Source organism: Falco peregrinus, chromosome Z, assembly GCF_023634155.1.
Source record: "Falco peregrinus isolate bFalPer1 chromosome Z, bFalPer1.pri, whole genome shotgun sequence".
NCBI lineage: Eukaryota > Metazoa > Chordata > Aves > Falconiformes > Falconidae > Falco > Falco peregrinus.
The window spans coordinates 866,913-880,162 of record NC_073739.1 but is presented as its reverse complement, the minus strand read 5'-3'; the positions used below and the strand labels follow the sequence as shown (position 1 = coordinate 880,162).

Below are 13,250 nucleotides of genomic sequence, written 5' to 3'. Positions count from 1 at the left end.
GGCTTGCTTTCAGGTTTTCACTTATTATTCTCACGTCTCACCAACTGCATCTGATACCCTTTCAGCGGCTCCAAATGATGTTACATTTTATGGGTAAAAACTGGTTTCAATACAACCTTTGATGGAACTTCTGTAGCCAGTTTCTAACTCTAATACACACATAAAATAGCTGGGGTTTTTTTCTTAACTTCTTAGCAAACTGGTAGAACTCCATTTGCGGAACATAATCAAGACTGGTAGCAAAGGTCAACCCTGAAAGAGCCTGGACACCGAATCACCATCACCCACTTTGCTGAGTACTTTCCTCTAAATCACCAACTCCTGGAGCCATGCAATTACAACTGAAATCCCCCTTTGGAGGATTCTCCTCAGTACTCCTCTGACCTCGCTGACTCCAAAGAGCTGGCTCAAATGTCCTGAAGGGTTTGGAAAGCAACAAGGGAAAAGAAAAGAGTATCCCCAAGTTATCACCACTTTTCAAATCATCTGATACTTAGGGGGCCAGATCCATGACTTTTGACATCAGAATACTGCCCTCCCTCACAGCCAGCAGTGCCTGTCACGTCTAAACCAAAGGTGGCAAAGCTTGGGGACAAAGCCCAGCGGTTCTTTCAAGCTGAAATAAATCTGCTGATTTCCAGTAGTACCTGACCTCCAGCACCCAGGCAGGAGCAAGCCCCGCTCAGTGCTCCCACCACCACCTTGATGTTGCCGTCCCACCCTGGGCTGCATGCAGATCCACAGCAGACACCGATGAAGCTTGCACCGATGCTGTTCCGTGGTGCCAGCAGACCCCGCTGTGCCTGCACACCCTCTGCTCCTGCTGGCCACCAGCCGGCTCATGCCATGTGGCACTTCTGACTGCGGGGCTCCAAAAGGGGAAGGAAATCACAGAAATACAGTTGTCCTGAGGACAACTCAAGTGTTCGCCAGGAGTCAGGTGGGTGGGCGCAGTTTTGCACAGAGAAACGCGGAGATTAGGACAAGTCCACCCCCCATGGGCCAGCGACCTGAGCAGGGGGACAGCACGGAGCCACACAGCATGGTTGGAGAAACAGGTAGGTTAGAGCAAAGCCTGTGTCAAACAGGAAGAGCCAGGCATGGTCCAAAAGGGAGCAAACCCCAGGGGAGGCTGGGGGCTCCTTCAGCATCCCAGTGCAGAAGATTTGCCTTGGCTGTCTCCAGGCTGGATAACCTCCGGTGCTGGGGAGCCTGGTTTTCCTTCCTTCAGGCCTGCTTTGCACCTTCCCTTCCCCTCTTGCACTGTGGCTTCTGCCTCGTGCTCACCTCAGCGCAGAGCATCCACAGCATGCCACGCTCTCCTCCTGAAATGCTGTTGAAAATTTTTTCTTTTCCCTTTTTTTTTTTTTTTTTTCTTTCCCCCACTCCTGTTTTGAAGACTCACCAGGCACCATCCCTGTCAGCGCTGGAGCGGAATAGCTGCCCTGTCCGGCAGGAGGGACGTGCGGAGGGTATCCTGGGAGGGTTGTGCTTGCCAGCTCACGACCTGAGGAATCAAACCAACAAATCACCACGTGAGCATCACGACGAGCGGACATGGTTTTACATCTCCCCGAGCGCCCAGAACACAGCCATGCATTTGTCATCACTGCTCTGTGAGGACCAGCATGGGATTTCCAGCCTGGCAGGGAGGGCAGGCAGTTTTGCTTTCTCTACGAGCTGCCACAAAGCTCTGACGAAGTGAGAGATGGGAAGGGGAAGAGCAGAGCTCTGCAGGGAGAGGAATGTGCCGGCCTGAACTCCGGCTGCTCGCCCCTATTCCCAAGTTCCTCCAAAGCTCAGATTTATAAAGTCAGAAACAGCAAAATGTGCAGTAACACTGATCTTAATGACACTTCCCTAGAAAACTCTCCAGAAAATCACAGTGCATGGGCTGATGTTTGGCAGAGATCTAAATGCAGTGCACGACATAAGTGTTTTTATCTCTTACTAAAGCAATTAACAAAAAAGAACAAACACAGGACACTGAGATGCAAAGACAGTTTCAAATACAGTTTGCTGTGGTGCCAGTGGTGCCAGCAGAAGGGTCAGATCTGTAGACACAGCCACAGTAAGCCTTTACTTAAGACCCCGCAAACATATATTTTTACTCAAGTACCCACAGGTCTTCTATAGAAATATTCCTGCAGAAAGCAGGCAGTGGGGTGCCCCCGTCTCCCTCTGACCCTGGGCCGGGGGTCTGGGGTGCCCTCTCTTCACCCCTCCCTCAGGCACAGCTCCCAGCACCGTCCACGACACATCGCTGCCAGCGGAGCAAAAACAAGAGATGCAGATGGTGCAAACTGCAAAGGGCGGCAGAAGTAACATCCTGACGCTGTCTGGACCCTGGTCCCGCGGGGGGGGTCCCACGATAGCCACTGTCCCCACAGACTGCCGCTGCCGCAGCATGATTTTGGGGAAACTGCTGTCTTCTGTGGCCACAGATGACCCAGCAGGAGAAAGGGATGCTCCTGCGATCCCATCAGGGAGGATCCATCCCTCATCACAGGAGGAATCCTACAGCCCACTCACAACCTCCCAGAGCATCCCTGGGAAGATCCCTTATCTAAGGACAAGCTGCCTTCAAAGGGCACCAGAGAATCTGCTCCGGGACACCACGGCTGGGTTTGCAGCTGGATGCAGGCACTGCTAACCCCTCCTGGTGAGAACCACACACAGTGCCCAGGCCACTGCTTTGCTACGGGGATCTGCCTGAGCCACCGCCTGGCAAGGGAACGGTGCTGCCAGCACCTCTGTCCTCCTGCCAAGCGGCTGCTCCAGAGGCCAGGAGGAGGGAGGGGACCCTCATGACAGGGTATGGCCCTCCCTGGCTAAACCGCAGGCTCAGAGGCAGAGGCACAGCAGCAGCACCAAGCTCTGAAAAGGTGGGTGTGCACATCAGGTAAGAGAAAGGGACTCTGAGCTGCAGGGAGCCCCCGGCCCTTGCCCGAAGGATGCATCCCTGCTCCTCTGTCCCCTGCATGGCAGGGACCACTCAGGCTGCTGTCCTGGAATGCTGTTGGCCCAAAACAGCTCGTCAGCCTGGCAAAAAAAATCACTGTGAGCGCAGGTTCCTTCACCAAAACGCGGCATGTCAGATCAACAATAAAAGTTATGTGACTGTTGATTTTAACACCAGCGACAAGAAGAAACGCACAGATTCTTGCAATTAAATTGCTGTCGTGGTTTAACCCCGGCCAGCAACCAAGCACCATGCAGCAGCTTGCTCGCTGCCCCCGACCTGGAGGGGTGGGGAGGAGAATCAGAAAGGAATGTAAAACTCGCGGGTTGAGATAAGAACAATTCAGTAATTTAAACAGAATAAAAAGGTAAGAACAACAATAATAACAATAACAATAATAACAGTAACAACAACGATTACGACGGAAAGGTGAAGAGGGTAAAATCCAAAGGAGAAGGGAGAAAGGAAAACAAGTGATGCACAGGACAACTGCTCACCACCCGCTGACAGATGACCAGCCAGTTCCCAAGCAACAATCCCCCCCACCCCAGTAACCCTCCAAGTCCATACACCAAGCACGATGTCCCATGGTGTGGAACATCCCTTTGGCTGGTTCAGGTCACCTGTCCTGGCTGTGTCCCCTCCCTGTGCCCCCCCAGTCCTCTGGCTGGCAGGGCCCAAGAAACCAAAAAGTCCTTGACTTAGTAGTATAAACGTCACCCAGCAACAATTAAAAACATCAGCACATTATCCACACTGTTCTCACATCAGAGCCAAAACGCAGCACTGTACTAGCTAGTAAGAAGAAAGTTAACTCCATCCCAGCCGAAACCAGGACAATTGTTTTCTGTAGGCACTGGATTTTATGCTAGTGGTTTTTTTCAAGTCTCTAGAGCTTGGAGGAGTTGAAACTAAATGTTTTCCCACAAGCAAAACCCACTTTTTAACTGTTTTGGTTGGCAGAGATTTTGAGCCGTGATTTCATTTTGAACTGATCTAAAAATAAAATTTTAACTTTTTTTTTCGTTATCATCAAAGAAATGAGACCTCATCTGATGAGACAAGAGACAGAAATGCGAGTTACTGCAAATTGCTGCTCACCACCCCCGGGTCATGGCCACGAAGGCCGCTTTCCCCACTGCCCCCATCAGATGAAGAGGTCCATGCCGAAATGCTCCGGCAGCGTCTGGCACACAGGCATCGCTGCCGTGATCTCTCAGCACATGCCCCACTTTCCTTGGCGCTCTTCATCCACAAATTGGGATGTGTGCCGTTCCTCTCAGGCCCTTCCTACAGAATATTTATGGTGCATCCACATCCTGAAAGAATTTAAGGTTCAAAACAATTGATTAATTTGCTCTCCAGTTCTGGGGGGAAGCCAGATCCCTTACGGAAGGGCATCATGAATTCTAATTATTCAACGCAGGCAGAAAATGGCTCTTTTAGATTAAAATGTTCTCCCCTCATCACTGCCCTGCTTCTTTTCCTCCCACACAAAATTAAACTCTGAGTATGTCACCTCTACAGCCTGGGGATGGCAAAAGTATCTGCCATCTACTTCAAGTTGACCACAGAAGCAATGTTCATCCCCAGCTCTGGCAGGGAGTCCTTGACAAAGGGCTGCCTCTGACGCAGAAGAGCATCTCAGAGCCTGACCTCCGCGCTGGTACCCCACCCGGGAGACCAAGAAGGGACACCACCGTTCTGCCCTTCCTCAGTGGCCGGTGTCACTGTGGAAAGCCGAACGCCTTGTCACCCAAAGATGCCAAAGTCGGTGGGCAAGCTCCCCCCGCTCCTGACTTGTCCCACACTGACCATTCCTCACTTTCCAATAGCTATTAAAAAAAACAAAAAACACATTGCCCTGCAATTTTTTTCAATGTACTGAAATATTACAACATTTTTCGCTTTCTCCAAAGCCACTGTCACATCCAGCACAGCCGAGGGCACTGAGCTGTGTAGCCACCACTGGAGACACCAAGGAACGTAGGATCTCAACTCCTCCATAAATCAAGTTCAACATCACTCATGGTCTTTCCACAGGTCTGGTCTGGTTTCCATCACACCCCATTTTCAAATTAAACATTCTGGAACCTGCCGACAAATGTTTGGGCCAAAGGTGACCAAGGGCACAGCTGCAAGTGCTGCAACCCCACCTCGTCCTCTCAATTGTATCCAATGTGCTTTCCCTAAAAAAAGGAGTGGAGCACCCCCATCCTCTATGAGATTTCCCTCCAATATTGGCAAGCTTCAATTGCACCGAAATAATTATTTCAGAGAAACAATAATAACCCTGGCACAAAGAGAGGATGAGAAGCAGTATCCGTGCCAAGGTGCTCCCACTCTACTCATGCAGGGAAAGCAGCCAAGAGGTCATGAACATCTTTGTTTCAGCAGTGAGCCACGGAGACATGGAGACCAAGGTCCTTCCAGACACACTTTCTTTGGTCTGGGCTTTTTAAGGTTATTTTAAATGCGTAAAGTTGGAGATGGGGCACAAGTGGCTGCAGGCAGAGCTGCCTCCCTCCTTGCCTTGCTGGGCTGGTGTTGTGTGGGACAGAGCAGCTCAGCTGCCAGCTCCAGCCTACGGAGAAGCTCAGCTGGAGCACAGTATAGCATGATTTCCCAAGAACCTCTGCCAACACTATGAGGCCATGGCTTAAAGCTTCAGGTACCCAAATACCTTGCAGAGTCTTGCCTGGTAGCCCCAGCAGCACTGGTACCTTCAGTAGTATCTGCTGGCATGCCTCCATGATGGGACCAAGGAGACCCTGGCTTGTCCTTCAGCCTGCCACCTCCTCCAGGCCACTTCGCTGAGCTCCTCCCCAGGAAAAGCACGCCCAAGGTGTGCACCAGCAAGGCAGCTCCGACTCATCATTCGTCCAGCCTCCAGAGGAGAAATGTCTTAGGGGAGAGGGTCGAGACGCAAGGGAGGTTTTGTTCAAAACACACACCATATACCATGCTTGTGCTACCAAAGGCAGAGCAGGTCCACGTTCTTCAAGCACAATATGGTGAGACTGGCAGTGTCCTTCCCAGGATGGGAAGAACGTCCTTTCCCCCATCACGACCAGGTCCTGATAAAACTGTCTCTTCCGTAAGTGACCTTGCCACATAGATGCTTCCATCACACCAACAGAGTAAAGCTCTATCCCTTTGCCTTCAGCAGCACCTGGCTGCAAAGGCCAGCAGGTGAGTACCTGGAGCCTTCAGCCGGAGTCAACGTGCTCTGGAGGCTCCCAAGAGCATTTGAGCAGTCAGGTGTGGTGCTGAGGAGATGGGCTGCCACCACATGAACGTGGTGGGCTGCTGGTGCCACATGGCACACCACTTTCTTGCGGCACCCTACTTCAACAAGCCAAAGTGCACCATTTACCAGGACAGCAACTAAGCCAGAGCCTGGATGATGGAGACAGGATAAAAATAGTAATGACATGAGAAGCGGTCTATCGAGAGAAAACAGGAGTACAGGATTATCTGCACTCCACAACTTGCCACAGCATCACACAGATAGCAGCAGATAACCCGTCTTTGAAAAGCAAAGATGCAGCGCAGAAGAGACCTGAGGTCAAGACGACTGCACAAGGTTGAAGTACTGCTACAGACAAGCTGCTGTCCCTCTCCAAGCCTCACTCAGCCTTTGCACCTCTCCAATGGAGAAGAAGGTTCGCCGCTTCTTCGGCGAGTTGCTGTTGGGTCTGAGGGTTTGAAAGTGCTGCAGCATGGAAAGAGACGTCATACTTGGAACACTTTTCTCACCCAATTGTGCAACGAGGACAGCCTGGCTACACAGCCCCTCCAGTGGGCAATTAGCAGGGAGCGATTCTCAGCATTGCCTTGAGATGGTGTCGAGCTGCACAGGAGGGGACAGCACGGGAACAGGCACAGGTCCGGGCATGGGCACCACACTTCCATGAAGAAGTTCCCAACTGTCCATGCCATGGAGCCAAGGCTCCCCCAAGGGTCCAAGGAGCCAAAACACTTTGTCTGCAACACGGTGCCTCTGCACCGCACCCACGCTGAAATAGTACAAGGGTTACAACACCCGGTTCTCCTGCTCCAAGGAAAGCACTCGGCCTGGAGTCCCAGCTCTCTGCAAAGCCCCAGCAAGTCTGGATGCAGCCACTGCTCCCTTTAGGGAGCTGCCGGTGCCACTGGGATCACATGCTCCTCTGGGTCTTCCCAGTGCAGAACCAGCACAGCAAAGCTCCCAGGGTTTCCCAGTGCAGGACCAGTGCAGCAGAGCTCCCGTGCCTGCTGCATGCCACAGTGCAGGTACATGGCAGGGCTGCCTGCAGACAGGCTCCACGCTGAAGGAGCACATCCAACTGAAAACCCCTGCTACCGTGCCAGCTGGAGCCACCTGGGGAGGGGCTGGGGGACCACGGAGCTGGACAGTAAAGTACCCCATGGGATGGGGGAGCACCACCACCCTGGCTGGCATCGGGGGGAGGGGAGCAAATGCCTCTGTTACAGATGCTCCTGCACATATACAAGCATGGCAAGCTCACCAAGGGGATGAAAAGTTGCACATCCCTTCCAGTCTTAGGCGTATCTCTGCCAGAATTTATCCCACATTACTCCAAAAAGCAGAATATGATGATGCCAAATAATAGCTGTATCAAGTGGCACCGCGGGACCAAAGGGTGCAGCCACATGTCAGAGTGCTTGGCTCTGCACAGAGAAGGTATGCAATAAATGTCCACCCCTCCATTCACCAGGAGCTGGCAGAGTGCTCACACTGAAAGTAAACTATCATTTCTCACAAAAAGTGCAAATAAGTAATTTTCTGCCGTGAAGGAAATCATTTTGCAACCAGCTGCAGGAGAGGTCAGCAACACCCTGCTGAGCAGATGTTGCAAGCAGTGCTTGGGCATCAGCAAACGTCCCCTCTGCAGGACAAGCGCCCTGAGGCTGGCTGGGGCAAAAAGCAGCATGTGGCAGCAAAGGACTCTCTTGGCTCCAAACCGTTGTGAAAAAAGATGAAAGACTCATTTCGGATCACTCTTCAGTCCATCTACCTTTTTTTACCACAAAAAAAATTAAAAGGTGGCAAAGAACGTTTCCAAGTGTGTCTTTGTATACTACTGCGTGTAAACGTGAATCCAATTAACTTCAAATTTAAATACTAATGAAATTATCTCATTCGGCGATCAGCTCAGCTCTCATCCATGGCAGTAATTAACCACTGGGGGTTGTCACTCCCAGACACATGACACGAGGACTTCCCCAAGCTCAGGTGCTTCAAACCCTTGCAGAATTCATTACCCTGACAGTGTGAAAACCCTTCACTTTCAATACCACAGGGCACCAAGACGTTTTTTTTCCCCTTTATCTAACAGATTGCCAGTAACAGTATGAAAGAAATGAACCCACTGGACAGGTAATTAACTACTGCAAAGGATACACTAGAAAATGCGGGGGGTTCAGGTGGTGGGGAGGGGGCTCACACACCCCCTTTGCCACTGCCTCCGAACTATCCTCTACAACAGCAGGGCCAGTGATTTTCCTCTCCACGGTGGGTGGGCTGTGGGATGTGCTGAGGGGAACGGAGCCTTCGCCTGCCTCTCCATGCCTACAGCACACATGAAACTGCCATCAGCCCAGGAGCATGGTCACCAATCAGGCAGGGCGTTGGGTTCACGTGGTAATCCCACCTCTCTAGAGACGGGGGTTCAACACCAACAGGCCTGCAGCGTTGGGAAAGCCAGCTGGGCAGTGCCGACGTTATTGCCGTGCGTGGTCGCTCTCATCGCCAGCATCTCCGCAAGGTGAAATGACCACCCAAGGCAGCATGCACCCTCTGTCACGTCCAGCACCGGAGTGCTCCGCCAGCAGAGACCAGCATCCTCCCAGGGTCCATCTCATGTGCGTGCACCCTCTCCACTCCTGCCCAAAACCAGCCCCCCCCCCAGACCTGCCCGCCTGCCCAAGGCAGAGCCTCCCTGGCTCCACACAGGGGCTGCTGCCCCACCTGTCTCTTCATGTCTTTCCAGAGAATAATTTTGTTTTTAAATGCAGGTTTACACTAAGCAAAATGGAGGTGAAGAGATGCCACCACACCGGCACACTGTCACCTGCCCACAGGATTGTGCGAGGACCTGGGCAGGCGCTTCCAGCACCGTCCCATTCAGTCTGCAGGTCTGTGGTCCCTCACCCAACAGCCCCTGCACACCAGGAACGCCGATGCTGACTTCATGCAGGGACACCACGTAGGTGCACCAGCAGAAAGGGCAAACCTATCCCAAAAGGCAGCCAAGTTGGACAGATGGGACTTGGCTTTCAGTTGTGCTCCCTCCTAAACGACCCTGCACAGTCTTTGAGATTCTTATTGCTCCCTACAGCTGCCTGACGGGCTGTAGGCAGGTGGGGGTTGGTGTCTTCTCCCAAGCAACAAGCAATAGGACCAGAGGAAATGACTTCAAGTTGCACCAGGAGAGGTTTAGATTGGATATCAGGAAGAATTTCTTCACAGAAAAGGTGGTCAGGCATTGGAACAGGCTGCCCAGGGAAGTGGTGGAGTCACCATCCCTGGAGGTGTTCAAAAAACACATAGATGTGTCATGTGGGGACATGGTTTAGCGGTGAGCTTGGCAGTGCTGGGTTAATGGTTGGACTTGACGATTGTAGAGGCCTTTTCCAGCCTAAATGATTGTATGATTCTGTCCCACAGCATGGCACTGCCATCATCAAGCACCCACAACCATCAGTAGCAGAGGAAGGGACCTGCACTGGTGCTCCTCTGCCACCAGAACCCCAGGGACCACTCTGCTGCTCCCAGGAGCCAGCATACATCACTCTCTCTATGGATGGGCTTTGGCAGCCTCCCCACCACGCCAGGCACCAGCCGTCCCAGAAGTAAGGGAGCGCTGGGATGCATTTGCTTAACACCAGAGAAAGCATAAACAACTAATTGGCAGAGATGACGTTTTGGAAGTCACTTCATCTCTGGGAAGAAAACCCCAATTTCCAGCCAATTTCAGTCAAACCTGTTAACAGAACTGACTTTTCTTCTGAAAAAAATTCAGCTCCTGCTTAGAAAAGCTCTTCCCTTGCCCGGTGAAGATTTTGACCATTCTAACCCTGTTGTTTAAATCATTACCCTAAAGGAATTGTTTTAGCCAAACACACAACCCTGTTAGCAGGATATGGACCTGATGAGTTCTATCATCCTGCTCCCTCCTGCTCCTCCTGCAACCTGGGGACACACATGTCACACCCAGGGTCTGCCCAGGGCAGCAGCATGGGGCAGCAGAGCACCCCAAACCAGAGATGAGCGCATCTTAAAAAAAAAAAATAAAAATATCTGGTTTGATCACATATAAAACACTGCTCCACGCTCGGCACAACAGCAGCGCAGCACCTCCATTGTTACTGCCTTGGGTCTGGAGCGGCTGTACACGTGCCCCGGCATGTGGTCCTGCCTGAACACAGCAAGGACTTTGCATCCTGCCGATGCATCCCACCAGTGCCTGTGGGATGGCATTTCACCCCGTTACGCTGGGAAAGGATATGGTGCCTGGCGCAGGACCCCGACACGTTGAAACGCCACTGTTAATGAATAACTTCCCTCCTGTGCTCATCTAGCTCTATTTGTGGACATCAAACCTAGTGCGGCATGCTTACTGCAATGAGTTACCTCTCCTGCACCTAATTAGAGGCAGATAAAACAGTGGTAACACACAGATCACCTGTAATGATTTTGCTGACTCGATTATTCTTCTGACAATTAGCTCTGGCTGCCAAAGCCTCACAGGAATGTCAAAGTCTACTTCCTACAAAGCAGGTAATGTCACAGGTGTGACCATGAAATCAATAATGAGGCATAGCTCTTGCAGAGGGCATCCAGGTCAGATGGAACAGCCCTTAAATTAAACATTGATAAGCAGAACACAATTATCCATCATGTTTAAGTGCCTGCGTGAAATTAGCAGCCAGGGAATGGGAGCAGTGGGGGAAAGATTAGTGGAGGAGGTAGTGAAATGCGCAGTGTCCACCGTGACTGGGGCTGCAAGGGCTTGTGACAGCGGCACCGTAATCTGCTATCAAAGCTATAAAATTCAGATTAAGCACACTGCACTGAAACAGGGGTTGCAGATGTGGGTCTGTTTTTCTCCTCATCAGCAAGGCAGCAGCAGATGTCTGAAGGGAGTCCAGAGCTGCCCTTCATAGCAGGCATCTCTGCTACTCTTCCCATTGACACAACCACACTCCTAAAAAAGACGCAGGGCAGGAAAAAGAAAAAGGAAGAAAGAACAGTACTTTCTGGTAGAGGAAAAAAGCAGTGCAGAAGTACAGACAAACACTCCAGTCTCTTTTCTCTGCAATTTCTAAGCAAGAGCCGCGGAGCTGCAGCATGCTCTGCTCTCACCCTCATTTGTTCTGGACAATCTCTTCCAGCTGCTGCTGTGTAAATCTCCTGTCCCTTCTCCCTTGCAGCTGTGGAGCTCTTGCACCCCAATGAGCAACCCAACAGTCCAGCTTTTCACATACTCTTTAGGGTTACTAGTATGAGAAGGCTTTGTTTGTAGACTTGATCTGAGCTGCACCATCATCCAAATTGATCTTCAAAGTCTACCTGGGTCTCTCCCTGCTCCTCTAACATGTGCAAGGATAGAATTCCCCAGGTTGACCCTGCTCATTTAATGCACACACACAAAAAGTATTGGAGGGACATCCGTGTGGAGACTAGAAAAAGATACCCTAGGTGGACAGCATCTCTGCAAGAACCCATCCCTACCCTAATTCTTGTGGCCAACAATAAACCACATGCTAAGACACATCAGCGTAATTTAACCTCTCCCTGGCTCCTAGCAAATGAAACTTTCATGCCTCGCACAACCTTTCTCTTCATCCAGCTCAGCACAGGACTAGCAGGCACACCGGTGGTCCAGGCGCAGCAAGGCACGGCGCGGTTGGGTCTCAGGTGCCCAGCTACGTATGTGGAAGGATGTGGGGATTCATGGGAGACAGGTGGAGAAGGTCCCACCACACTCAAGGTACACGCACCACTGACTTCAGAGGGGACAACCAGCTATTGCTGGTGCTTCATCTATCAAGGGGGCACTGACAGGAACAGAGGGCAGATGGAGGTGAGCACAGTAACGATGAGACCTTGTGGGAGGACATGCAGCGGTCTGGAGGCATTTTACCAACACAGCCATTAAATCCCTTCTGTGGGGTCCTTCCCCTCTGACACCCACGTGCAGAACAGCAGCAGAGCAGCAGGGCACAAGCAGCACAGGGGGCACGCTGCTGCAGCCAGAGAAGAACCCCACAGGAGAGGGTCCCCTGGGGCACAGCCTGCAAGCCCCACACAGGTGCTTGTCCCTGCATGGTTTTAACGACAGCTATGTCGGCCCATTAAATAAAATTAAGGGAAGAAAAAAGATGAGGAAAGCCAAGCAAGCGCGGTCAGGCAGACAAGCCAGCATACCGGGCTGCGCAGCTCAGGACCAGGGATGCGCTGGGCAGGCGCTGGGGCATCCTCTGGCATACGGTGAGGGGTACGCAGCAGACCACGGCCATCCAGTTCACCTTTATGCCAGAGCCAGCCCAGACCTTCTTTAACGAAACCTTTTCATTAAAGAGACAGAAATGCCAAAAACACACTTGAACTGTGGAAATCTGGAGTTTATGCTGTACAGAGAGGCTGCTCATTTGGGTATTTTAACTCTGAAAGCTTTTGGGAAAAGCTTTGAAGATATTAGAATATTTGATATTCCTTTAGTTTTTTTTTAATCTCTTCTAAATTTTTTGAATTTTTTAATTTAAATTTTTGAACTTGATTTTTTTTAATCAAAAATGTTTTTTAAAAAATAATTTTCAAGTTGGGGATGACTTTTCTTGGTAAAATGTAGGCTACTGGGGACAGACACAAGAAGTGGTCCAAGTGAAGACAAGAGGTGCACACTGCCTCTGGACTGTCATTACCTTGTTTGCTGCTTTCAGGGACCAGGAAAAAAGTCAAAATGTTGAGTATCTTCACAAGGCAGGAAAACCCACTCCCTGCAGTCGATAGTTCTGAGTACACCTCAGCATACAACAGCAGCTGCTGGGTCCACAGGGCTCGGCCACAGACAAGGGGAATCGGACCCTGCATGTGCTCAGCCTGAGATGGGGACCCCAAAAAGGGCTACAGAGGCAGAAGGACCCAACCACCCACCTGGACAAGGGCTCAGTCCCTCCACCAGCGTGGAGAAGCATCTCCCTGGACCCCAGGTTTCAGAAGCAGGGGAAGGCGGCCTGTGCCGGCCCCCACAGGACGGGGTCTGCTGCTGGGCAAAAT

General features: G+C 51.4%; 1 protein-coding gene across 6 annotated transcripts in view; it reads right to left on the bottom strand.

The window, feature by feature from the left end:
• The window catches only part of PAX5 (paired box 5), a 138,639-nt gene that overhangs the window by 34,392 nt on the left and 90,997 nt on the right, over nt 1-13,250 (bottom strand). For all 6 annotated transcript variants that reach the window (XM_055790603.1, XM_055790601.1, XM_055790606.1 and 3 more), the window contains one exon: nt 1,406-1,507. In XM_055790603.1, coding sequence (XP_055646578.1) covers nt 1,406-1,507 — 102 coding nt within the window. The remainder of the gene's footprint in view (nt 1-1,405; nt 1,508-13,250) is intronic.